This window comes from Rhincodon typus, chromosome 12 (assembly GCF_021869965.1).
Source record: "Rhincodon typus isolate 14 chromosome 12, sRhiTyp1.1, whole genome shotgun sequence".
NCBI classification, from domain to species: domain Eukaryota; kingdom Metazoa; phylum Chordata; class Chondrichthyes; order Orectolobiformes; family Rhincodontidae; genus Rhincodon; species Rhincodon typus.
The window spans coordinates 56,401,710-56,428,245 of NC_063343.1; the positions used below are offsets into that span (position 1 = coordinate 56,401,710).

Here is a 26,536-nt window from a genome sequence, read left to right on the forward strand (position 1 = left end):
AATGTCTACTGCTCAACCTTCATGAATCTTCTTTGTCACTTCTTCAAAAAGCTCAGTTCGTGACAAATGACTGCACCTCCCAGTCGTGAACCACTTCAACTCCTCCTCCCACTCCTTGGACGACATGTCCATCCTGGGCCTCCTCCAGTGCCACAACGATGCCACCCAAAAACTGGAGGAACAGCACCTCATATTTCGCCTGGGAACCCTACAACCCAATGGTCTCAATATGGACTTTACAAGCTTCAAAATCTCCCTACCCTTGATCTCATCCTAAGACCAGCTCCCCCACTCGTCCCCACCTCCTTGACTTGTCCGTCTTTTCTCCCACCTATCTGCTCCTCCCACCTCACTGACCAACCCACACCCCCACTTCCCTCACCTCTACTAGCCTCATCACCACCTCCTTGACCTGTCCGTCCTCGCTCCACCTATCTGCTCCACTATCCACCTTCTATCACTGCCTCGCCCTCTCTCTATTTATTTCAGAGCCCCCTTCCCCTCCGCCATTTCTGAAGAAGGATCCAGACCCGAAATGTCAACTTTCCTGCTCCTCTGATGCTACCTGGCCTGCTGTGTTCATCCAGCTCCACACCTTGTTAACAAAAAAGACAGTTGTGGGGTCAGGTAGCGAAACAGTGATAGGGTTAGAAACAAGAGATTGGAGTTTACATTTTCTTGGCACCGTAAGAAAGGTTGAATGGAACGGGAGTGGTCCATTTGCAGTCAGAACATCAAGTTGAGCATGGGGAGTGCAGGTGGGAATCTGTGCGGCAGTGGGGTTATGCTATGAGGTCCATCACAGCTACAACCATAAAGGACCACTGCTCCCTGAGTTTCTATTTCTTATTGGCGATGCCAAATAATTACGAAACATGGTTCAAAATGCAGGCGGCCTACAGCAGTGGAACCTGCTTCAGCGTCCTGCCATGTAGTTAGGTGGCATGATTTTTCTTCTGCATTTTTAAAAAAAAAACTGCTCCCAAACACTCTTCCATCCACTGCCCAAATAATGTGGAGGGCAACAAGTAATTCCATTTCTTCTTTAAATAAACTTAATCGCTTCTTCATCGGAGATTCTAAACTGGTTGGAGGGATTCTGATTTAAGCCACCCACACACATTGAATGCTAGCCAATCCATGGGAATTCCGCTTTTGTTTACATTTACGTGGGGAAACGGCCCACCCGATTATATGACCCTAAAACCCATTGCTGTTGTAATCTCGTATCAGTTAGCCCAGTAGGAGTAGGACTGTGGCATTAGTCAGTCACACAGCAATGTGACTATCCATTCTATTAGTCAGCCACAACTTAAGGGATTGCACCATCACATCTGGCCAAGCAGCATCAGAGGGGCAGGAAGGCTGATGTTTCGGGCCTAGACCCTTCTTCTGAAGAACATAGAACATAGAACATTACAGTGCAGTACAGGCCCTTCGGCCCTCGATGTTGTGCCGACCTGTGAAACCAATCTGAAGCCCATCTAACCTAAACTATTCCATTATCATCCATATGTTTATCCAATGACCATTTAAATGCCCTTAAAGTTGGCGAGTCTACTATTTTTGCAGGCAGGGCATTCCACGCCCTTACTACTCTCTGAGTAAAGAACCTACCTCTGACATCTGTCCTATATCTATCACCCCTCAATTTAAAGCTATGTCCCCTCGTGCTAGCCATCACCATCCGAGGAAAAAGGCTCCCACTGTCCACCCTATCTAAGAAGGGTCTAGGCCCGAAACGTCAGCCTTCCTGCTCTTCTGATGCTGCTTGGCCTGCTGTGTTCATCCAGCTCTACACCTTGTTATCTCAGATTCTCCAGCATCCGCAGTTCCTACTATCTCTGCACCATCACATCTGTCCGTTAGCTATATAGGTTGCAGCAGTATTGAAGGAATTAGACAGAAACTAGGAGGGTGCATCAAAAGGGGACAATCGGCTATACAGTCACAGGGCACAATTATCAAGGGTCAGTCAATTATGCAAATAGGGATGCATTGTCATGTAGCAGCCATTCATACACAAATAGAGATGCTCTAATCTGGTGTAAGACACATAATTATGTGCACAATTAGTCACAAAGTAACAGAGCTGTATAACCATGGGAAACACATAATAGGCCTGTGCTTCCATAGAGACTACAAAACCATCAAGGAAATCTTGTTCTCTGATCAACATCAAATATATTTCTGCAGTTCAGCAGTCGAAAAATCAGTGTCTTTGGTCCATTCTACCTGTGCCAGCTCTTCAGATGACCTGCCCAGTTGATGCCAATCCTCTTCTTCCTCTTTACTCCTCTTATATTTGCCACTTGAGATACATCAATGAAGAACTTTTTTTGAGACAGAATAAATGGTGCGAAAACACAGGAGGTTTACAATTTTTTTTCAATGAGCTCTGTGTCGGTTATTCTTCCCACCCCTAGGGTGGCACAGTGGTTAGCACTGCTGCCTCACAGCACCAGGGACCTGGATTTGATCCCACCCTTAGCAACTGTCTGTATGGAGTTTGCACAGTCTCGCTGTGTCTGTGCGGGTATTCTCCAGGTGCTCCGGTTTCCTCCCACAGTTCAGGGATTTGCAGGCTAGGTGAATTAGCTATGGGAAATGCAGGGTGACAGGAATAGGGTAGGGGTTTGGGTCGAGGTGAGATGCTTTTTGTAGGATCTGTATGGACTCGATGGACCCCGAATGGCCTGTTTCCACACAGTAGGGATTCTATGATTCTATACCCTGTTCATTACAGGTAATACCATAAGATATAGGAGCAGAATTAGGCTATTTGGCCCATCAATTTTGCTTTGCCATTTGATCATGGCCGATATGTCTCACAACCCCATTCTTGTGTCTTCTCCTCGTATCCCTTGATGCCCTGATAGCTATTCATACACTCTTTTTGTCTAATACTTAAATATTTATCTTGCCATGACTCTTTCATTCTGATACGCTCCTGCCATTTAACATCATGCACTCTCCACTTAACAATTTGATGTTTCATTTCACATTTCCCTTTCAGCTTTGCTGGAGTTCTGTCCCATGGTAATAGGCTGACTGTGGTTTTGCTTGCTTGAAGTAAAATGCTCCCTGTGTACCCTGGGTTGTGAATTTGTTTGACTTCTCGGGAATTGAAAAGACTCAGTCGAGCAGGAAGGGTTGTTTTGACAGCAGCAGTTTTATCCCAAGATTAATCAGTTAGTATCCAACTGAGCAGGCTGCTCACTCTGTACTTCCTGTGTTTGCTGTGTTAGATTCACTGCAAGCTTCTCCTTCCAGGCCCAGGCCAGCAGCGAACTGGAGGACCAACTGAGGTCAGCATCCAGTGTCACAGAGCTGATGGACATTTTCTATCCAGAATACAGGAAGATCCACGAATGTCTGCAAAGGAGAATTCACATGGTCCAGCGGGAAATGACAGAGGCTGAAGAAAAGGAGTGGAAGGAGGCAGCAGCATTTACACTATCGTGGCAAGATGAAGATATAAAAAGTGAGCAACATTAATGCTTCGTTTGTTGTTGGGTGCTGAACAAAAAAAAATTTAAGTAAATTTGTTGCATATTTTGCACATTTATATGGTCTATATCAAACTCAGGATCACCCAGAAGTTGCCAATAAAATACTTCTGCAGTACTGTCACCGTTGTAATGCAGAGAAAAGCCCAAATTTTCCGAAGGCCAGACAGTCACTATTCCAGCATTGGTGGAAGTTACACATGGGACTCTGCGGAATCCCCCTTGTAGCACAGTCCAAAGGCATTACCCAACAAATTGTAATTTCTGCTGGGCTATTGCCCTGTGCCTTCCATCCACAAAAGGCATCATTTAAATCGGAGACTTTGGATAGTTTAGATGAACTGAAGTAGAACAGTTACTCAGGAAAAGTTAGACAATTAAGTATAACGTCTAACCCCTGGTTAAATTTTTAAAATTCATTCATGGAACGAGGGTGTAACTGGCTAGGCAGCATTTATTGCCCATTCCTAATTTCCACGAAGGCGGTTAAGACCAACCACATTGCTGTGGGTCTGGAGTCACATGTAGGCCGACCAGGTAAGGATGGCAGTTTCCTTCCCTAAAAGACCTCAGTGAAGCAGATGGGTTTTTCCAACAATCGATTCATAGTCAGCATTTGACTCTTAATTTTGGATCTTTATTGAATTCAAATTCCACCATCTGCTGTAGCAGGATTTGAACCCAGGTCACCATTACATCACTTAGGTCTCTGGATTAACAGTCTAGCAATACTACCACTAGGTCAATGCCTCTCCAAATACTCAACACACCTTGTACTTACTTCACTCACCCCCAGCTACATCTCCACCCAAACACATGTAACACACAGACCATGTCCCGACATTTTTTCTCACCCCAGCCCCTTCTCCTCCCACTAATGTCGGACCTGAAATGACCAGGTCCAACATCCAGCATTTAACCCACACTCCAGTAGACCCAACTTCTGCCATCCTCCCCAAACTGCCTGAAACACTGCACTGCTTGCCTTACACCCTGGCACCTCACCACTAGGCACAGTTACCCACTTACAACTTGTCACCCTACATAACTGGCCCCCTACTTATCTGGCATCCTACTCTAAGTGTTCAAATCTACGTGTTAAGTAGGAAAGATTTTGGAATTCGTCTGCAAATCAGCTATGATCTTAATGAATGCTGAGAGAGCTCAAGAGGGGAAACGGCCAGTTCCTATTCCTATACTACAATATGTTAATATGCACCTTCACAGAGTGTGGAAATGTCATTAGCCAGGTTCATGTCCTTCCCACTGCTGTCAGTTCCTCACATAGCAGGTTATGTGCAGCTCATGCTGGCAGGAACAGTATAAATGCAAGTTGCTCTCTCTTAAATCTGTAATTATTTAGAGCATTTCTAATGAAAGGATGATGATGAGAATAGGAGATAACAAGGTGTAGAGCTGGATGAACACAGCAGGCCAAGCAGCATCAGAGGAGCAGGAAAGCTAACGTTTCGGGTCTAGACCCTTCTTCAGAAACTTCTTCAGATAGCAGTTCCTAGTATCTCTATGATGAGAATAGGTACTTCCAAAGCATCTCTCCTTCCTTTTAGAAGGAAACGGTATCTGGTATCAGGATTTATGTAAAAACTGAAATAACTTGTAACAGTAGGAAGGCAATACTTTAGAATCAGTTCCGTTTTGAGGTGAGACTTAACGACTTGACTTATAACCTTTGCTTTACCCTGTAAAAGATCCTGCAAACTATCTGCTGTTCTAAGTAGTTTATTTAAATACATGTTTCATAATAAGCAACTAATAACTAAACTAAATCATTTGACAGATGTTGAACTTGAATGGGAAAAGACTCAGTGTAAACCTAGAGAAGTGTGCTTGGATGTGGGGAAAGAGCTTGGGACTGCCACAAACAAGTTCTACAAACCTCCCTGTGTGTCTATCCACAGATGTGGAGGCTGCTGCAACAACGAGGGACTACAGTGTGTTAACATCAGTACTTCGTACGTGAGTAAGACAGTAAGTAATTCTTCCTATCAAGTCACTTTGAAATGTTGTGTAGCTTGACTTGCTTGTCTGAAATTTTTATTCGCTGTTGGTGTGTCAGAGGCATAGCAATCAAATCAATGATGTTGGCAACTCCCAGTCACACATATGTTTTATACAATTTCTTAGAATATGACTGTCACTGCCAAGGCCAGTAGTTACTGTCCATTCCTAATCGACCTCGAGAAAGGGGTGCTGAGCCATCTTCTTGAATATTGCAACCCATGTGGGTGCACCCACACTGCTGCTCAGAAGATGGTTAGGGTATTTTAATCCAGTGACTGTGAAGGAATGATGACATTATTTTGAGTCAGGATGCTGTGTGGTGTGGAGAAATTGCAGAAGATGGTGTTTCTATGTCATTTGCACCTTTTCCTTCCAGATGACATAGACCCTAGGTTTGCATGGTGCTGCTGAAGGAAACTTGGCAGGTAGCTATAGTGCACATATACTGCTAATGTTCAGCTGTGGCGGAACAAGTGAATATTTAAGGTAGTGAATGGGGTGTCAATCAAAAGAGCTGTCTTGTCTTGAATAGAGCCAGGCGTCTTGAGTGTTGTTGAAGTTGCATGCATCTAGCCAAGTGCAGAGAATTCCACCACCACCGTCCTGATTTGTGCCTTATAGGTGCTTGACAGACTCTGGGGAGTGTCGGGAGATAAATTACCTGAAGTAGAATTCCCGGCCTCTGACCTGCTTTTGTAGCCGTTTTCTTTATAAGGCTGGTCCTGTTCAGTTTCTGCTCAATAGGAACCCTAAGAAGTTGATGGTGCAGGGTTTGGTTACAGTCATGTCATTGAATGTCAATGGGAGATAATTAAATTCTCCGCTGTTAGTCACGACCTGTGCCTTTGATACTTGCTACTTTTCAATCTAATTTGAATATTGCCAGCTGTAAGCAAATGTGGGCTGCTTCACTATACAAGAAATTACAAATGGTACTGAACACTGTGCAATTATCAGTGTATATCATGACACCTAATCTTATGTTGGAGGGAAGTTATTGATGAAGATGGTTGCGTCTACGGCACTACCCCAAGGACCTCCTCTGCAAAATCCTGGGACTTAAACGAATGGTGTCAAACAATCAAAACCATCTTCCTTTGTTTTAGATATGACTCCAAACAGTGGAGAGGTTTCACTTTGATTCCCATTGACTCCATTTTTGTTTGGGCTCCTTTATGTCACACTTGGGCAAATGCTGCCTTGATGTCAAAGGTAATGACTCCCACTTCACGTCTGGAATTCAGCTCTTTTGTCTTCGTTTGGGTCAAAGCTGTAATGAGGAGTAGCCTTGCAGAAACCAAACTGAGTATCAATGAGTAGATTATTGCTGAATTCGTGCCACTTAATAGCAGAATTGACGATAGCTTGAAAATAGATCAATGGGGCAATAATTGGTCAGAATGTATTTGTTTTGCTGGATGATTTTCCATATTTTGAAGTAGATGCCAGTGTTATAACTGTACTGGTACAACTTGGCTAGCGGGATGGCTGTTTCTGAAGCATGAGTCTTCAGTATTATTATTGGCAGGCCCACAGCATTTGTCATTAACAGTGAGTTGAAGATATTACAGCACAAATCATCGCAAATGAATATGATTACGGCACAAATCATCGCGAATGAATATGATTTGGTAGCCATTACGGAGACATGGTTACAGGATGGTCACGACTGGGAGTTAAATATCCAAGGGTACCAGACTATTCGGAAGGACAGACAGGAAGGTAAGTGAGGTGGTGTAGCTCTGATACTCAAGGACGCCATCAGGGCGGTGCTGAGAGATGATATAGGTTCTATGGAGAATGAGGTTGAATCCATTTGCGTGGAAATTAGAAATTCTAAGAGGAAAAAGTCACTGATAGGCGGAGTCTATAGGCCACCAAATAATAACATCACATTGGGGCGGGCAATAAACAAAGAAATAACTAATGCCTGTAAAAATGGTTCGGCAATTATCATGGGGGATTTTAACCTACACGTAGATTGGTCGAACCAGCTCGGTCAGGGTAGCCTTGAGGAGGAGTTCATTGAGTGTATCCGTGATAGTTTTCTTGAACAGTATGTAATGGAACCAATGCGGGAGCAAGCTATCCTAGATCTGGTCCTGTGTAATGAGACAGGAATAATTAATGACCTCATAGTTAGGGATCCTCTTGGAAGGAGTGATCACAGTATGGTTGAATTTAGAATACAGATGGAGAGTGTGAAGATAAAATCCAATACCAGGGTCCTGTGCTTGAACAAGGGGAACTACAATAGAATGAGGGAGGACTTGGCTAAAGTAAACTGGAAACAAAGATTTTATGGTGGGACAGTTGACGAGCAGTGGAGGACTTTCAAAGCAATCTTTCAAAGTGCTCAGCAAAAGTATATTCCAATGAAAAGGAAGAACTGTAAGAAAAGGGGTAATCTGCCATGGGTGTCTAAAGAAATAAGGGAGGCTATCAAATTGAAAGAGAAGGCATACAAAGTGGCCAAAAACAGCATGAAACTAAAAGATTGGGAAAACTTGAAAGGTCAACAGAAAGCCACAAAAAGAGCTATAAGGAAAAGTAAGATAGTACATGAGAAAAAACTAGCACAGAATATAAAGACAGATAGGAAAAGTTTCTACAAATATATAAAACGAAAAAGAGTGGCTAAAGTAAATGTTGGCCCTTTAGAGCATGAGAAGGGGAATTTAGTTATGGGATATGATGAAATGGCCAAGGCATTGAACAGGTATTTTGTATCGGTCTTCACAGTGGAGGGCACTAATAACATGCCAATAATTGACAAAGAGACGAAGGTAGGTGAGGACCTGGAAACAATCATAATTACAGAAGAGGTAGTGTTGGGCAAGCTAATGGAGCTAAGGATTGATAAGTCTCCTGGCCCTGATGGAATGCATCCCAGGGTACTAAAAGAGATGGCGGGAGAAATAGCAGGTGCACTGGCGGTAATTTTCCAAAATTCGCTGGACTCTGGGGCAGTCCCAGCAGATTGGAAAACAGCAAATGTAAAGCCACTGTTTAAAAAGGGAAGTAGACAAAAGATGGGGAATTATAGACCGGTTATCTTAACCTCTGCAGTGGGGAAGATGCTTGAGTCTATTATCAAGGAAGAAATAGCAAGGAATCTTGATAGAAATTGTCCTGTTGGGCAGATGCAGCATGGGTTCATGAAGGGCAGGTCATGCTTGACAAATCTTTTGGAATTCTATGAAGACATTACGAGCGAGGTGGACAATGGGCACCCAGTGGATGTGGTCTACCCAGACTTCCAAAAGGCCTTTGACAGGGTGCCGTACAAGAGGCTACTGCATAAGATAAGGATGCATGGCATTAAGGGTAAAGTATTAGCATGGATAGAGGATTCGTTGACTAACAGGAAGCAAAGAATGGGGATAAATGAGTGCTATTCTAGCTGGCAATCAGTGACTAGTGGTGTGTCTCAGGGATCGGTGTTGGGACCGCAATTATTTACAACTTATATAGATGATTTGGAGTTGGGGACCACGTGTAGGGTGTCAAAGTTTGCAGATGACACTAAGATGAGTGGCAAAGCAAAGTGTGCAGACAACTGTGAAACTTTGCAGAGGAACATAGATTCATCGAGTGAGTGGGCAAAGGTCTGGCAGATGGAATACAATGTAAATAAATGTGAAGTCATACATTTTGGTAGGAGTAATAGTAAAAAGGATTATTACTTGAATGGTAAAAAGTTGCAGTGTGCTGCTATGCAGAGGGACCTGGGTGTCCTTGTGCATGAATCACAGAAGGTAGGTCTGCAGGTACAACAAGTAATTAGGAAGGCAAATGGAATTTTGTCCTTCATTGCTAAAGGGATTGAAATTAAAAGCAGAGAGGTTATGTTGCAGCTGTACAAGGTGCTGGTGAGGCCAAACCTGGAGTACTGTGTGCAGTTTTGGTCTCCTTACTTGAGAAAGGATGTATTGGCACTGGAGGGGGTGCAAAGGAGGTTCACTAGGTTGATTCCGGAGTTGAGGGGGTTGGCTTATGAGGAGAGACTGAGTAGATTGGGATTATATTCATTGGAATTCAGAAGATTGAGGGGGGATCTTATAGAAACATATAAAATTATGAAGGGAATAGATCAGATAGTAGAGAGGATGTTTCAACTGGCAGGTGAATCTAGGACAAGAGGGCATAGCCTCAAGATTAGAGGGAGCAGATTTAGGACTGAACTGAGAAGGAATTTCTTCACCCAGAGGGTTGTTAATCTATGGAATTCCTTGCCCAGTGAGGTAGTTGATGCTACTTCAGTAAATGTTTTTAAAAAAAAGGTAGATTTTTTTTGAACAATAAAGGAATTAAGGGATACGGTGAGAACGCGGGTAAGTGGATCTGAGTCCACGAAAGGATCAGCCATGATCTTATTGAATGGCGGAGCAGGCTCGAAGGGCCAGACGGCCTACTCCTGCTCCTGGTTCTTATGTTCTTATGTGATGGACAATGAGGACCCAGTAGATGTAGTGTATCTGGATTTCCAAAAGGCTTTTGACAAGGTGCCATACAAAAGGCCGCTGTATAAGATAAAGGTGCACAGTGTTACGGGCAATGTATTAGTATGGATAGAGGATTGGGTAACCAACAGGAAGCAAAGAGTGGGGATAAATAAGTGCTTTTCTGGTTGGCAAGCAGTGACTCGTGGTGTGCCTCAGAGATCAGTGCTAGGACTGCAATTGTTTATAATTTACGTAGATGATTTGGAGTTTGGGACCATGTGTAATATTTTGGAGTAGATTTGTAGCTTGGGTTGTGGGTGTTGTGGTTGGTTGGCTCACTGAGCTGGTTCATTGTTGTTCCACAGATGTTTCATTACCCTGCTGGATAACATCATCAGTGCAGCCTCTGATGAAGCGCCGTTGTGTTTTCCTGCCTGGTTTTTAAATTCTGGAGTCCGTTGAGCTGGATTACCTCACGTCTGATTTTCCTTAGCAGTGGAGTGTATATGGGGTCAAGTTCTGTGTGTTTGTTGATGGCTTTCTTCGTGGAGTACCAGGCTTCTAGGAACTCCTGTGCCTGTCGCTGCTTTGCTTGTCCATGTGTGATATGTCAAAGTTTGAGGATGGCACTAAGATGAGTGGTAGAGCAAAGTGTGCAGAGGATTCTGAAAGTTTGCAGAGGGGTATAGATAGTTTAAGTGCGTGGGCAAAGGTCTGGCAGATAGAATTCAATGTTGATAAATGTGTAAGTCATCCACATTCATAGGAATAACAGTAAAAGGGACTATTACTTGAACGGTAAAAAATTGCAGCATGCTGCTGAGCAGAGAGACCTGGTTGTCCTTGTGCATGAATCACAGAAAGTTGGTTTGCAGGTATAACAGTTAATTAAGAAGGCAAATGGAATTTTGTCCTTCATTGCCAGAGGGATTGAATTTAAAAGCATGGAGGTTATGTTACAGCTGTATATGATGCTGGTGAGGCCACACTTGAAGTACTGTGTACAGTTTTGGTCTCCTTACTTGAGAAAGGACGTACTGGCACTGGAGGGGGTGCAGGGGAGATTCGGTAGGTTGATTCCAGAGTTGAGAGGCTTGGCTTATGAGGAGAGGTTGAAAAGACAGGGATTATGTTATGTGTATCGACGATCGGTAAGGTAAGGCTTTTTTTAAATTCTTCTGGAAATCTTGAGTAGAGGGAATGGAAGCGAGGGCAGTTGCATGCTCCTTTTGCAGAATGTGGGAGGTAAGGGTCACTGCTGGTGTCCCCTCTGACTTCACCTGTGAGAAGTGCACCCAACTCCAGCTCCTCAAAAACCATGTTAGGGAACTGGAGCTGGAGCTGGATGAACTCCAGGTCATCCGGGAGGCTGAGGGGGTGATAGAGAGGAGTTACAGGGTGGTGGTCACACCCAAGGTACAGGAAAAAAGTAGCTGGGTGACTGTCAGGAAGGGGAAAGGGAACAGGCAGACAATGCAGGGATCCCCTGTGGCCGTTCCCCTCAATGATAAGTATACTGTTTTGGATACTGTTGGGGGGGATGACCTACCAGGGGAAGGCCATAGCGGACTGGTCTCTGGCACTGAGCCTGGCCCAATGCCACAGAAGGGATTGGGGGAGAATAAGAGAGCAATTGTAGTGGGGGATTCAATAGTAAGAGGCACAGACAGGCGGTTCTGTGGACACGAAAGAGATGAACGGATGGTATGTTGCCTCCCGGATGCCAGGGTCCGTGACGTCTCGGATCGTGTCTTCAAGAGCCTTAAGGGGGAGGGTGAACAACCAGCAGTCATGGTACACATCGGTACCAATGACATAGGGATAAAAAGGATAGAGAATGTGAAAAACGAGTACAGGGAGTTAGGTTGGAAGCTGAAGTCCAGGACAAACAGGGTAGTTATCTCTGGATTACTACCTGTGCCACATGATAACGAAGTAAGAAATAGGGAGAGAGTGCAGCTAAACACGTGGCTACAGGGCAGGTGTAGGAGGGAGGGCTTCCATTATGTGGATAATTGGAGCACATTCTGGGGAAGGTGGGACCTGTACAGTATGGACGGGTTGCACCTGAACCGGAAGGGCACAAATATCCTGGGAGGGAAGTTTGCTTGAGCTATACGGGATGGTTTAAACTAGATTGGCAGGCGGTGGGGAACTGGATTTGTAATTCAGAGGATGAGTATTCAGCCTTCCAACAGACACAACAGGGAGTGAGGTTGTTAATAAAGAAATGCGGTCGATGGAGCATAATTGCGGACACAGAGATGGTTTGAGGTGTGTATACTTCAATGCTAGAAGTATTAGAAATAAGGCGGATGAACTTAGAGCATGGGTCGGTACTTGGAACTACGATGTTGTGGCCATTACAGAAACTTGGGGAACTCAGGGACAGGAATGGTTGTTGGTAGTTCCGGGATTTAGATGCTTTAAAAGAAATAGGGAGGGTGGAAAAAGAGGCAGGGGAGTGGCATTGCTCGTCAGGGCTAGTATAGCAGCTACTGAAAGGCAGTTCGAAAATGATATGTCTACAGAGTCAGTTTGGGTTGAGGTCAGGAACAAGAAAGGAGCAGTCACTTTGTTGGGATTTTTTTACAGTTGCAGAGAAGTGGAGGAGCGGATTGGGAAGCAGATACTGGAAAGGTGCAGAAGTCACAGGGTTGTAGTCATGGGTGACTTCAACTTTCCAAATATTGATTGGAAACATTTTAGTTGTAATAGTTTAGATGGAACGGATTTTGTCCAGTGTGTTCAGGAAGAATTCCTGACACAGTATGTAGATAGAGGCCACTTTGGATTTGGTGCTTGGCAATGAACCGGGCCAAGTGTTAGACCTGTTGGTAGGAGAGCATTTTGGCGGTAGCGATCATAACTGTGTTGCTTTTACAATAGTCATGGAAAAGGATAGGTACATACAGCAGGGTAAGGTTTATAATTGGGGGAAGGGTAATAACAATTCTGTTAGGCAAGAACTGGGTAACATAAAATGGGAACAGATGCTGTCAGGGAAGAGCGCTATTGAAATGTAGAGATTGTTTAAGGAATGCATACTGCGTGTGCTCGATATGTTTGTCCCTAGCAGGCAGGGAAGATGCGGTCGAGTGAGGGAGCCTTGGTTCTCAAGAGAGGTCAAATGACTGGTTAAGAGGAAGAAGGATGCTTATGTAAGGGTTAGGAAACAAGGAACAGAAAAGGCTCTAGAGGGATACAAGTTAGCCAGGAAGGAGCTGAAGAAAGGGCTTAGGAGAGCTATAAGGGGGCATGAGAAAACCTTGGCAGATAGAATCAAGGAAAACTCCAAGGCTTTTTACACATACGTGAGGAATAAGAGAATGACCAGAGAAAGGGTAGGGCCGATCAAGGATTGTAAAGGGAATTTGTGCACAGAGCCTAAAGAGATAGGAGAGGTCCTTAATGAATACTTTTCTTCGGTATTCACAACTGAGAGGGACCTAGTTGTAGAGGAGGACAGTCTGAAACAGGCTGGTAGGCGAGAGGAGGTCGCTGTTAGTAAGGAAGATGTGCGAGGAATTTTGAGGAAGTTGAAGATGGATAAGGCCCCCAGGCCTGATGGGATTTATCCAAGGATTCTATGGGAAGCGAGGGAAGAAATCACTGGGCCTTTGGTGATGATCTTTTCGTCCTCACTTTCCACGGGTATAGTGCCGGAAGATTGGAGAGAGGCAAACATCATTCCCTTGTTCAGTAAAGGGAAGAAGGATAACGCCGGAAATTACAGGCCAGTTAGTCTTACGGCAGTGGTGGGCAAATTAATGGAAAGGGGTCTGAGAAATAGGATTTACGATCACTTGGAAAGGCACAGTTTGATTCATGATAGTCAGCATGGATTTGTGAGGGGTAGATCATGCCTGACAAACCTTACTGAGCTCTTTGAAGAGGTGACCAAACACGTGGATGAAGGTAGAGCAGTGGATGTGGTATACGTGGATTTAAGTAAGGCGTTTGATAAGGTTCCCTATGGTAAGCATGCAGAAGGTAAGGAGGCATGGGATAGGGGGAAATGTGGCAGATTGGATTCAGAATTGTCTGACCCTTAGAAGACAAAGGGTGGTAGTGAATGGAAAATATTCAACATGGTGCTCAGTTACGAGTAGTGTACCACAAGGATCTGTTCTGGGTCCTCTTCTATTTGTGATTTTTGTAAATGATTTGAATGAAGGAGTGGAAGGGTGGATTAGTAAGTTCGCGGACGATATGAAGGTGGGTCGCATTGTGGATAGTGCAGAGGGCTGTTCTCGGTTACAAAGGGACATTCTTAGGATGCAGAGCTGGGCTGATAAGTGGCAGATGGAGTTTAACCCTGAAAAGTGTGAGGTGATTCATTTTGGAAAGAAAAACTTGAAAGCAGAATACAGGGTTAACGGAAAGATTCTTGGCAGTGTGGAGGAGCAAAGGGATCTTGGGGTTCATGTCCACAGTTCCCTGAAAGCTGCCATCCAGGTGGATAGAGTTGTTGAGAAGGTGTATGGTGTGTTAGCTTTCATTAACAGAGGGATTGAGTTCAAGAGCTGTGAAGTTATGCTCCAGTTATACAAATGCCTGGTTCGGCCACATCTGGAGTATTGTGTTCAGTTCTGGTCGCCTCATTACAGGAAAGATATGGAAGTGTTAGAAAAGGTGCAGAGGAGATTTACCAGGATGTTGCCTGGAACGGAGGGAAGGTCTTATGAGGAAAGGTTGAGAGAGCTAGGGCTTTTCTCTTTAGAACGATGAAGAATGAGAGGTGACTTGATAGAGGTGTACAAAATGATCAGAGGTATAGATAGAGTGGACAGCCAGAGACTTTTTCGTAGGGTGGAGGTAGCTATTATGAGGGGGGATAGTTTTAAAGTGAGTGGAGGTAGATATAGGGGAGAGGTCAGAGGTAGGTTCTTTACTCAGAGAGTGGTCGGGGTGTGGAATGTATTGCCAGAGAGGGTAGTGGAGTCGGCCTCATTAGGGGCATTTAAGTGGCTATTAGATAGGCATATAGATGATAGTATAAGGTAGGGGTGGAGGTTAGATAGACCTTAGGATTAGGGTAAAAGTTCGGCACAACATCGTGGGCCGAAGGGCCTGTACTGTGCTGTACTGTTCTGTGTTCTGTGTTCTATGTTCTATGTTCATTGGAATTTAGAAGAGCGATGGAGGAAACTTATAGAAACATATAAAATTTTGAAGGGAATAGATACAATAAAAACAAGGAGGTTGTTTCCTCTGGTAGGTGAAGCTAGAACAAGAGGGCATAGCCTCAAAATAAGGGAGAGCAGATTTACAGCTGAATGAGGAGGAACTTCGTCACCCAAAGGATTGTGAATCTGTGGAATTCCCTGCCCAGTGAAGTAGTTGAGGCTTCCTCATTGAATGTTTTTAAAGTCAAGATAGATAATTATTTGAACAGTAAAGGAACTAAGAGTTGTGGTTAGAGGGCGGCTAAGTGAAACTGAGGCCATGAAAAGTTCAGCCATGATCTTATTGAATGGCGGAGCAGGCTCGAAGGGCCAGGTGGCCTATTCCTGCTCCTAGTTCTTATGTTCAAGCACCCCCACAAGCTACACACCATCTGAATTGGAACAGCATTCTATTTCTTCACTGTTGCTAGTTCAAGATCCTCAAACTCCCTACCTAACGGCACTGCGGTGTTACTGCACCTCAAGATTTGTGGCGGTTGAATAAGGCAGCTCACCATTACCTTTTCCAGGTGAATTAGGAATGGACAATAAATGCTGGCCTGGCTACCAACATCCAGGTTCCATGAATGAGTTGCTGATAGCCTTCTCACTCAACCAATGCTGGATGTACAATGTGGTTTTCAGCCTTTCCCAATGTGCTCAACCTGCATTTACAATGTTGCTCTTGACAGGACAGAGATTGAGATATTGGAAGGTAGATGAGGGAGGAGAGAGATCGGTTTGTGAAGGAGAAGCAGACGTTTTTAACTTGGTGAAATGTTCAAAACCCTAAACATTGAAACAGAGAGGAAGCAATGGCTATGGCTTAAATATATATATGAAATAGACAAACGCACATAAATATAGGAATGAAAGAGATATGGGACAGATGTAACTCAGACTTATTGCTGAATAGCAATGCAAATGTCACACTGTGGTAGACAAGGGCAGAAGTTACACGACACCAGGTTATAGTCCAACAGGTTCATTTGAAATCACAAGCTTTCAGAGTGCTGCTTGTTCGTCAGGTAGCCAGTTGAAGGAGCAGCCCTTCAAAAGCTTGTGATTTCAAATGAACCTGTTGGACAGTAATAAAAACCAAAAGAACTGCGGATGCTGTAAAGCAGGAACAAAAACAATGTTGCTTGAAAAGCTCAGCCGGTCTGGCAGCATCTGTGAAGGAAAAAGCAGAGTTAACGTTTCGGGTCCGGTGACCCTTCCTTGGAACTCAGAACAGTTCTGAGGAAGGGTCACCAGACCCGAAACATTAACTCTGGTGTCGTGTGATTTCTGACCTTGTCCACCCCAGTCCAACACTGGCACCTCCACATGTCTAACACTGTGGTAGGGATCAATATTAGAGATACAATGAGGAAATTGAAAGAAAGCTAGAGATAAGGTAAACGAATGAAAGTAATCAAGGAAGCACAGTAACATAGAAAGACACAAGAGTTGGTGATTGAAGCAAAGAGATGCAAAAAGGAGACATTTTTTCCACATTACAATAACGACTACACTTAAAAATTGCAAATTATCTATGATCATGAAAAGTGCAATGCAAATGTTCAGTTGATTTTTTTTTTAAATGAAAATTCACCGATACAAATTGTGAGTTAGAAAGAAAACTGTGGGCAAAGAAAGATATGTCAGGAACGTGGGAAAGGTCAAGGGACAAAGAGAAAATTGCAGATCAGCACAAAGATCATGTTTGTATGGAACTTGCCCAGAGAAATTTACAGCAAATGCCTTCCCTTTATCAGTGCAAATGCAGTTGTTTTGCTAAATTCTTTGTACTACTTTATCAGCTGTTTTCTGTATTAAAATTGGTTTCATCATTGTAGAAACAGTTTGTGTTTTATTCTTCTAGTTGTTCGAAATCACACTACCACGAGTTGGATTCTCCAAGCTAGTCATGATTAGCTTCATCAATCATACTGCCTGTACATGTCAGGCCAAGCGAGACACCTTCGGACAGTCCCACTCGATTATCAGACGTTCTTTTCACATTTCACAGACCGGGTAAGGATTGATGTGCTCACGCCCCGTCACTGTCAGGTTCCAGAATTTCACATTCAAGGGACAAGAACTCTTGGACTGAAGCTTACTTCAGCAGTAGCTACTCAGCGAGTTCAATTTCTGGCAATTCACAAGTTTTCATGAACTAAATTGGGTAAAACTAACTTCAACTATTTATGAATTAATCAGTAAAAAAACAATTAAAATCGTGGCTGAAAGAACAAAGGGGGAGGGGTTTAGAACAATAATTCCAGTCTCTTAGAAAATACTGAATACAAAACTGTGTTTAAAATGGAAGTCAACAAAGCTTTGAAAAAAGATGGATGAAATTAAAGGAAAAACTTAAATGAATAGTTCTATCATGAAGCAGGCTGAGACCCATATTCCAAGCAGCTCTCTCAAAACCTGCAAATCTTTATGCCCAGGATGGTCAGAGCGAAATTCGAATTACGCTATTCCTTCGTGGAAATCAACTTCTGTGTGTGAAGGAGGTTAATAGGCTATGAGGGGTGGGAGTGAAAAGTTAGAAGGAGGAAAATGATGCTAAATCTCATCCTTAGGAATTTTTGCTTTTTGGTACCAAACGACACTGGACACAATAACAAAACAGCAGACTCCATCACTCGTGGTTCTGTTGCGAAAGACTAGGGAGGGAGAGCAGTTAAGAAGTGAGTGGGAGAATTACCCACCAGCCCTTCTGCTCCTTTTGCAGATGCCACACTCTTCCATCTGCAGCCAGTGGATTTCTTCTTTAAATATGTAGATCATGACCAACTGGGTAACCATTTGTCATTTTAACCTGAGTTTGCTGGAGTGGGGATGGGGCTGTGGCTTTACTTAGTGGGCTGGAGGAAGCAGATGTGCTCCTCCAAGTCACAAATGGATCACATCGCTTTCTAATAGGTGTCTTTATTGCCTGCTAAAGAGACAAGTTCCATACTGAAACCTACAAAGAAGACAGCAATGATTTCAATGGTTAAGCCCTGCATATGAAGCCAGGGGAGCCAACTTAAAACATGTCTGTTCAGTCCCAATTCTCTATTCTGATGATAACCATGTGTGATTTTAATTGTCATGGGATTCTGTGCTTATATTTAATTACACTATTTGTTTATCCTTATTCCCCTTTTGGAGTATATAAGTTATAAATACGTTGTAATGGTCAGAGACTGAGTGGCATGGTGGCTCAGTGGTTAGCACAGCTGCCTCACAGCACCAGGGACCCAGGTTCAATTCCAGCCTCGGACAACTGTCTGTGTGGTGTTTCCAACTTCTAGCCATGTCTGTGTGGGTTTCCTCTGGGTGATGTGGTTTCCTCCCGCCATCCAAATATATACAGGTTAGGTGGATTGGCCATGCTAAATTCCACAGTGTCCAGGGATGTGTAATTGGGTACATTAACTATGGAAAATAGTTGCAATGGGTGGGGGTGAGTCTGGGTGATATGCTGCTCAGAGAGTCAGTGCAGACTTGTTGGGCCAAATGCCTGTTTCCACGCCGTGGGGACTCAACAACTGCTATGGTTCTGAGCCAATCTGATACAAATGGGAACCAAAAGAACTGCAGATGCTGTAAATCAGGAACAAAAACAAAGTTGCTGGAAAAGCTTAGCAAGTCTGGCAGCATCTGTGAAGGAAAAAACAGAGTTAATGTTTCAGGTCAGTTCTGAGGAAACAGAGTTAATGTTTCAGGTCAGTTCTGAGGAAGGGTTACCAGACTCTGTTTTTTTTCCTTCACAGATGCTGCCAGACCTGCTGAGCTTTTCCAGCAACTTTGTTTTTGTTCCCGATTCAAATGTGTCCTGCTAAAATGCTGTTTACTTGTTATACACATTCTCTAAGTTATTTTGAAGTAAAAAATGAAAAATATAATATTACATAGATCCAATAACTTGAACTTTCAAAATTTCATCCAGGTAATGGAGCATGCCCAAGTCTCTCAGCCATAAAGATCTGCAGCTTTTGAGAAAGTTGCTTGGAATATGTGACTCAGCCTGGCCTCCTGATAGAACTATTAACTTAAGCATTTCCCTTATTTTTCATCCATCTGTTTCTTCAAAATAACTGTTGACTTCCATTTTAAGCATGATTTTGAATTCAGTTCTTCTAAGAGACTGGAATTATTTTTCTAAACCTCCCTCTGCCAGCTCATCCCATACATGTACCACCTTTTGCATGAAAATGTTGCCCCTTAGATCCCATTTAAATCTTTCCCCTCTCACCATGGTTATTTAATGACTGATTCATAAACAGTTAGTTTTACCAAATTTAATACATTAAAACTTCTGAATTGCCATGAACCAATGAGCTCACCTCTAAAACTTTTTTTATTTCATTGGCAAAAGGCCTAGTTTCTGTATTGGAACTGTAAAAGGTTAAATTATGAGAATAGGTTGCATAGATTAGGCTAATCTTTGAATATCAAAGATTAAGGGGGTTATTTAATTGAACATTTAAGATGATTGCACATTTAGTAGGGTAAATAGTGAGAAACTGTTTCCTCTAATGGGAGAGTGTACAACCTAAAATTAGAGCTAGGTCCTTTAAGGCTGATGTCAGATAACACGTCTTCACTTAAAGGACCAGTGAAACTCTGAAACACTCTCCTTCATAAGCTGCTGAAATTAGGTCAATTGAACATTTCAATATAGAGATTGAGAAGATTTTTATTAGTCAAGGATCAAGGAATTGAACAGTCTGCTCTTGTTCCTATTTCTAATCTCCTTTCATAACAAAGCTTCTCTTACTTTATATGATCTCAATGAATGTATTACACACCAGCATTGATGTCCTCCCTAAAGTTGTCTGATATTAATACAAAGTTTCCTCGAACTGAACATTGAGAAGATTTAAGTTATTGTACTCTGCACTTGCCAAAATCTCTGGCACAAGTTTTCAACTGAATCTACCTACTCTCTTAACGCTCACTTATGTCAAAGTGACTCCACCTTTTCTGCTAATCTGTTTATCAATCCCATCCTCACTGGCCATCATGGGGTCTTTATGTTCCAGTGTTTGGAATGATCATGGTTTACAAATTGCTGTACAGTCTTATCCTCTGCAGCTTTCTCCAGTCTTATGTTTTTAGCTCATCTTCCAGCCTGAAAGAAAAAGTCACCTGCACATTCATCTACTTTACTTTAGTACCTGAACTATTAGCTACCTCAAACTTATTCAAGCTTACCTATAAGATCTTAATTAAGTCTTCAAGCTATTCAGCAAAGGTTTGCTACTCACTCTTTTGCTCTGCTGCAAATCCTCTTCATGTTTTTAAAATATGAACATGTGAAGTAAGAACAGAAGTAGACCCATTGGCCTTCTCAGCCTATTCCACCACTCAAAACAATCAATGCTGACCTGTTTTTGCTTCAAATTCAACATTCCCATCTACACCAATAACCCTTGAATCCCTGCTGAACAGAAATCTCTCCACCTTGGTCTTAAGAATATTCAATGACCCTGCCTCCATCACCTTCCAAGGTAGACAGTTCCAAAGCTGAACAACTTTGAGAGAAGGAGTGTGTCCTCATCTCTGTCCTGAAAGGGCAACCCTTAATTGTAAAACAATGTCACCTAGCCTGGGTCTTACATGCAAAAGGAAACTTCCTTTCCGTGTCACCTTGTCAAGACCATTCAGGATCCCATACACTTCGATCACGTCAACCCCAAGTCTTCTAATCTCCAGTGGAATCAAGCTCAGGCTATCCAAACTGTCTTTATATGGCAACATACTTGTTCCAAGTATCAATCTAGTAAACCTTCCTTAAATAGGAAGGCCAAAGCTCCACATAGTTTGCGGTTTCACCAATGTCCTGTATAATTGAAGCGTAGCATCTTTCTTTTCATGTTCCATTCCTCTCATCATAAAGCAGGGCATCCCATTAGCCTTCTTGATTATGTATTGCACCTACATACTAGATTTGTTTTGTTCAAAGTGCTACCAAATAGTAAACGCTTGTAAAAGTACATATGAGTACTTTGGCATTTTGCTCCCAGTCTTCCAAGTAAACCATCAATAAATCTAATGGCTCATGATAACCTGCTTTCCAGGTGAAGCTCCATGCTGCAGTGCAGGCTTCAAATATCATGGGTAAAAAAACTGAGAAATACTGATGACGGAAGCATTTGGTTACACTTAATTGATAAACATACTCCTAACCGAACAGATTTTTGTAGCAGTTTTTACAAGATAACAATGCTGGGCTTTATTTATTTTTGTAATTTAAAGGCATGAACGTCAATTTGTAGCAGTGCAGCTCAAGTGTCTGATTTGATTCATTACTCATATGTTTAAAAGCAAGTTACTTCTTGAAACATTGAACTTATCAATTTTTATCCCAAACAAAAAAAAAGTATGAATATTAAGTTCTGAAGCACCCCACCAGTTGTGTCCGTGACAGGTAGGGTAAACATGTAAGGCCATTAGCTTTGATTTCAGTTCAGAAGAATCTAAGGTGAAGCTTTTTAACAAAACAAATCAATTTAGAAAACACCAGTGTTGAGTTTCTGTCCTAGAAGCAGCTTTTCAGGGAATCGTACCTAGCATAAGCAAAAAGTAAAGAACTACAAATGCTGGAAATCTGAAACAAAACAGAATTTTCCAGAGAAATTCAGCAGGTCTGGCAGCCCCTGTAGAGAAATAAACAGAGTTAATATTTTGGATCTAGTGATCTTTCTTCAGCCCCCAGTTCTGAAGAAGGGTCACTGGACCTGAAACATGAACTCTATTTATCTCTACACAGATGAGCCAGACCTCTAAGTTTCTCCAGTAAATTATGTTTTTGTTCCTTTAGCGTAAGCATCTAATTTGTGAGATTTCTAAAGCAAGATATTTTAGTTAGAAGTATGCAGGTTGTTAGAAGTGAGAAAGTTTAGGTGCCTATATTTGTGGAAAAGATCACGTTGGCATATTTGAAAAGATCTCATTGAATTGGCTTCACAGCTGAAGGCCAATAAATTGCCAGGACTCAGTTAAGCAGAACCTTAAAGGGTTCATATAAGATGTGTAATCTCTCTGGACTTGAGTCTCTGTAATAGTCTTGGGAAGCACATTGAAACTTTGTTTTGCTATGTGTTTTAGAGCTTGCTAGCTGTCTTTCACATTTATTTTGTGTGATGAACTTCCGTTCCATTATTAAAGAATATCTACAGCCATGTATGAATATGTTTTGGCGATTAACCACCAAGTAACTTACTAAACAAGGACAAAACTCAACATATGATGAATCAAGGGATAACAAGGTGTAGAGCTGGATGAACACAGCAGGCCAAGCAGCATCGGAGGAGCAGGAAGGCTGACATTTCAGGTCTAGACCCTTCTTCAGAAATATGATGAATCAAGCCAGGTTTCATTCTGGGAACTGAGTGGTTCAGGAATATGTGAGGCTCTTCACTGAAATTTGAATTCATTAAGTTTAAGAAGGATTTGTCTTGCTTTTAAAGAAACTGGTACATGAGGATTCTAAGCATAGAACAATAGTGTATAGTGAACTTTATGGCATTGGTTGGATTTTGAAAAACGGCTTTGATTGGTGCTAAGGATTTTCTGGGATTTGAAGTCAGGACAGTAAATTGTTTGCAAACTTTGAATGAGGCTAAACGGAGAGAGTTAGCAGACAAATTGAAGGTAGACAAAAAAGCAGGATCTCATAAGGATTAGATGCTTGAAGTGATTTCCCAACATTTAGAATCAGGACAAGAGAAACTTGAAATTGACATGTCACAGCTGGAATTAGATAAGATAGGTGGTAATGAAAAATAAACTGACTCGGAGATAAAAATGGAAAGACTTAAACTAGAAGTAAAGTAGAGAAAAAGAACAGGGAGGAGAAATAAGGGAAGAGAGAATTGCGAATAAGTCAAACTGAAATCAAAACATGCTGGAAATCACAGTGGATCAGGCAGCATCCATGAAGAGAGAGCAAGTTAAAATTTCGAGTCTAGATCTAGTTCATCAGAACTCAGAACATTAGCTTGCTCTCTCTCCATGGACGTTGTCTGACTCACTGTGATTTCCAGCATTGTTTTCAGTACAGATTCCAACATCTGGAGGAATTTTGCTCCTGCCAATAAGACAATTTGAATTGGAAAGAAAGGAGAGAAATAAAAAGCATTGTAATGGAAACAGAGATGGAATTTAAAAAAAAAGCCCAAAAACTCCAAAGACATAGGGAAATTATACAACATGTCTTCATCAGAGAAGAACCTCAGCAAAGAAAGAAGGAAGTGTCGCAGCTTGGAAGGTGACTCTGGTTCTAAGGAGGGCTTTGCTTTAACTAAAAATCTGCATTTAGCACCTAAATTTATTCAGAATGAAGTTGAAGCATGCTTGAAAAGGTAGCTGGGCAAATGAAGTGGCCAGAAGATGCTTAGAGCTTAGTGAGTAAGTTCTCTGCCTGTGCTTGGGAATCCATACTGCAGCTGTAAGCTCCAACAGCTGATAAAAATAGCTGAGTTCAGACGCTTATTAGATGGACCTGACAGTTAGTTTTCAAACATTTCTCTCCATAGATGCATTATGGAGAACAAAACGTGTCCACTTGGTCTCACCTGGAATCCCCAGTACTGCAGATGTGTCACCGAACTGGAAGACTTCAGCTTAGAAGCCAGCAATTCAGAACCAGGTTATCAATTTGCTTTTCACCTCTTCAAATTATTGGTAAACCTTTACTTGGAAAACATTTGTAAGGAGACTTTTGATTGTTAGGGTGTAGCCAAGAGAGCAAGATCTGAGCTCACTCTGCTAATAGTGTTCCACAGCATAGTTAAGTCCATTATATTACCGATCTATTAAAATGGGAGATGAAAATGTTCTTCAGAGAAGAGCGTGTAAGCTTTGTTAATATAAAGGTGGGGATACTACCCGATAAACCAAGTATACTTTAAGGAAAGGAGAAGTGGGTAATGTGTTAGTGTGCAAACGCTTATTCTGCAGACCCTTCACAGTTATTGTACCCATGGAGTCAGCCGTGTCGATTTAAGCAGTTGTAAAAAAGTGGAACCTGTTTGCATATTGCGCAGGTTTTGTCAAAACAGGAGAACAACACATTGACATTACTCTCCCAAAATTGAATGAAGATAGGCGTCAATGAAATAAATGGATTAGTGCAGTATTACCTGGTTAGCAAAACCACACCAATAATTAGATCAAAACTTCATATCAGCAGAATATAGTTTATGGCAGTCATTACAAGTATTATTATTTTAAATTGTAAAATATTTCTTAATCAGAATATTGAAAAGCTTCAAGTATCTTTGCAATTTATGCTACAGCCTTGATATAGCTGCAGTGATAAGGTTAGAGTTATTTTAAAATTAAACAATGAGTAAGAAAATCCATTGTAATATCTACACTATTTTCCTCACACTTCTACAATTTGTATGATTAAGTGAAGGAGACATTATGTAGGCCTGGTGCAAAAAGAGGACAGGAAAGAAACTAGCAGAGTATTTTCCTCTTGAATCCTGTTAATTAGGCTTAATATGTAAAACTGTGTGTGAAGTGTTGTCTAATGGAGTAAATGATGAGTGAATGTGACTGCATTATTATCAGTTCTCAAACTTGCACATTCCAAAAGGCAGAATCACTAAATAGAAGTTAGAGGACAAGAAAATAACTAGAGTACACACACTTATCAGCTGAAATAGAATCTTTGTAGAAATCTGGGGGTAGATTATTGTCAGCCCTCCAGATTGTTCAGAAATTGAGAGAGAATAAAACTAACATTGAATTGGAGGAAAAAGGGAATAAAACTATTTATACCAGTGACTGCCATAATATTGGATATTGCTGACATTTCTTCTCCATACTCAGCAGATGATAGTGGAAGTGAGGCGGATGATTTCTGTGGGCCCAACATGGTATTCGATGAAGACACATGTAGCTGCGTGTGCACAAACAGACTTTCCATATCGAGTTGTGGTCCCAACAAAGAATTTGACGAGAGTACTTGCAAATGTGTTTGCAGTAACACAGAGCATCATGGCGTTTGTGAACCCCCAAAGAAATGGGATGAAGAAGTCTGTGAGTGTGCATGTAGGAAGAACTGCCCAAAGAATCAGCCGTTGAACAGCAGCAAATGCACCTGCGAGTGCAAAGAGTCCGTGTATTCGTGCTTTCGCAAAGGGAAGAAGTTTGATCCCCAGACATGCAGGTATTCACATTTTAACAAACAATTTCTTCATTATCACATTGGTTCTCATCTGTATTACTTGGTTGGAATGTAACATTTACGTAACAAGGAAAGCGATGAATTTTCGGTCAACTGACATATTTATGCAGGAGCTAATTGGATTTGTCTAACAAAGAAGAATCGATGGGGTGGGATGGGGGTGTAGCACAGAGTTTCACAGAGATACAAGCGTGTTAGCTTATATAGTGTTTAATATAGTGAGGGAGAAAGCAACAGTTAATGGTGCATGAGAAGGCTGAATGAAGCAAATTTATAGGCTGAATGATAATTTTTCATTTCAACTTAATTACCAAAATAATCATCATAGTTTAAAAATGTATTTTGCTTCCCCACTACAGGCCTCATAATTCTCTAAGTGAATGCATTATGGGTATCACTGTTTTACAAATTTCAAAGGTGGTGCTGATATCTTCTTTGATTTCAGAAGCACCAGTCACCATTATAAGTGAAGCCCACATCTCTTACGTTGTAGAATTGATGAGTACTGCTCAAAATCTAGGTATAAAATAGCCTAAACTGGTAGTTTTAAACAACATATGCCAGTCAACATACACACAGTTGAAAGGTTTGAGCTACAGGGACAGGCTGAATAGACTGGGGCTGTATTCCCTGGAATGTCAAAGGCTGAGGGGTGACCTTATAGAGGTTTATAAAATCATGAGGGGTATGAATATGGTAAAGAGATAAGGACTTTTCCCCTGGGTGGGGGAGTCCAAAAGTAGAGGGCATAAGTTTAAAGTGAGAGGGGAAAGATTTCAAAGGGACCTAAGGAGCAACTTCTTCACGCAGAGGGTGGTGCATGTATGGAATAAGCTGCTGGAGGAAGTGGTGGAGGCTGGTACAATTACAATATTTAAAAGCCATCGGGATGGGTGTACGAATAGGAAGGGTTTAAGAGGGATATGGGCCAAACGCTGGCAAATGGGACTAGATTTATTTAGGATATCTGGTTGACATGGTCATGCTGGACCAAAGGGTCTGTTCCCGTGCTGTATATCTTTATGACTCTATGACACTGGACATCTCGAAGCATGTTACAGCCAGGAACAATAAAAGAAACATTCAAACATAGAAAATAGGAGCAGGAATAGGTCACTTGGCCTATTGAACCTGCTCTGCCATTCAGTGTGATCATGGCTGATCTTCTATCTCAATGCCATATTGCCATTCCCATCCCATACCACA

At 42.1% G+C, this 26,536-nt stretch overlaps 1 protein-coding gene across 2 annotated transcripts in view; it reads left to right on the forward strand.

The window, feature by feature from the left end:
• Nucleotides 1-26,536, forward strand: part of LOC109935795 (vascular endothelial growth factor C-like) — a 69,161-nt gene that overhangs the window by 38,510 nt on the left and 4,115 nt on the right. Inside the window, exons 2-6 of one of the 2 annotated variants that reach the window (XM_048604055.1) lie at nt 3,274-3,484; nt 5,308-5,498; nt 17,012-17,163; nt 23,670-23,782; nt 24,973-25,312. In XM_048604055.1, coding sequence (XP_048460012.1) covers nt 3,274-3,484; nt 5,308-5,498; nt 17,012-17,163; nt 23,670-23,782; nt 24,973-25,312 — 1,007 coding nt within the window. The remainder of the gene's footprint in view (nt 1-3,273; nt 3,485-5,307; nt 5,499-17,011; nt 17,164-23,669; nt 23,783-24,972; nt 25,313-26,536) is intronic. The other variant, XM_048604056.1, reaches the window with a different exon arrangement.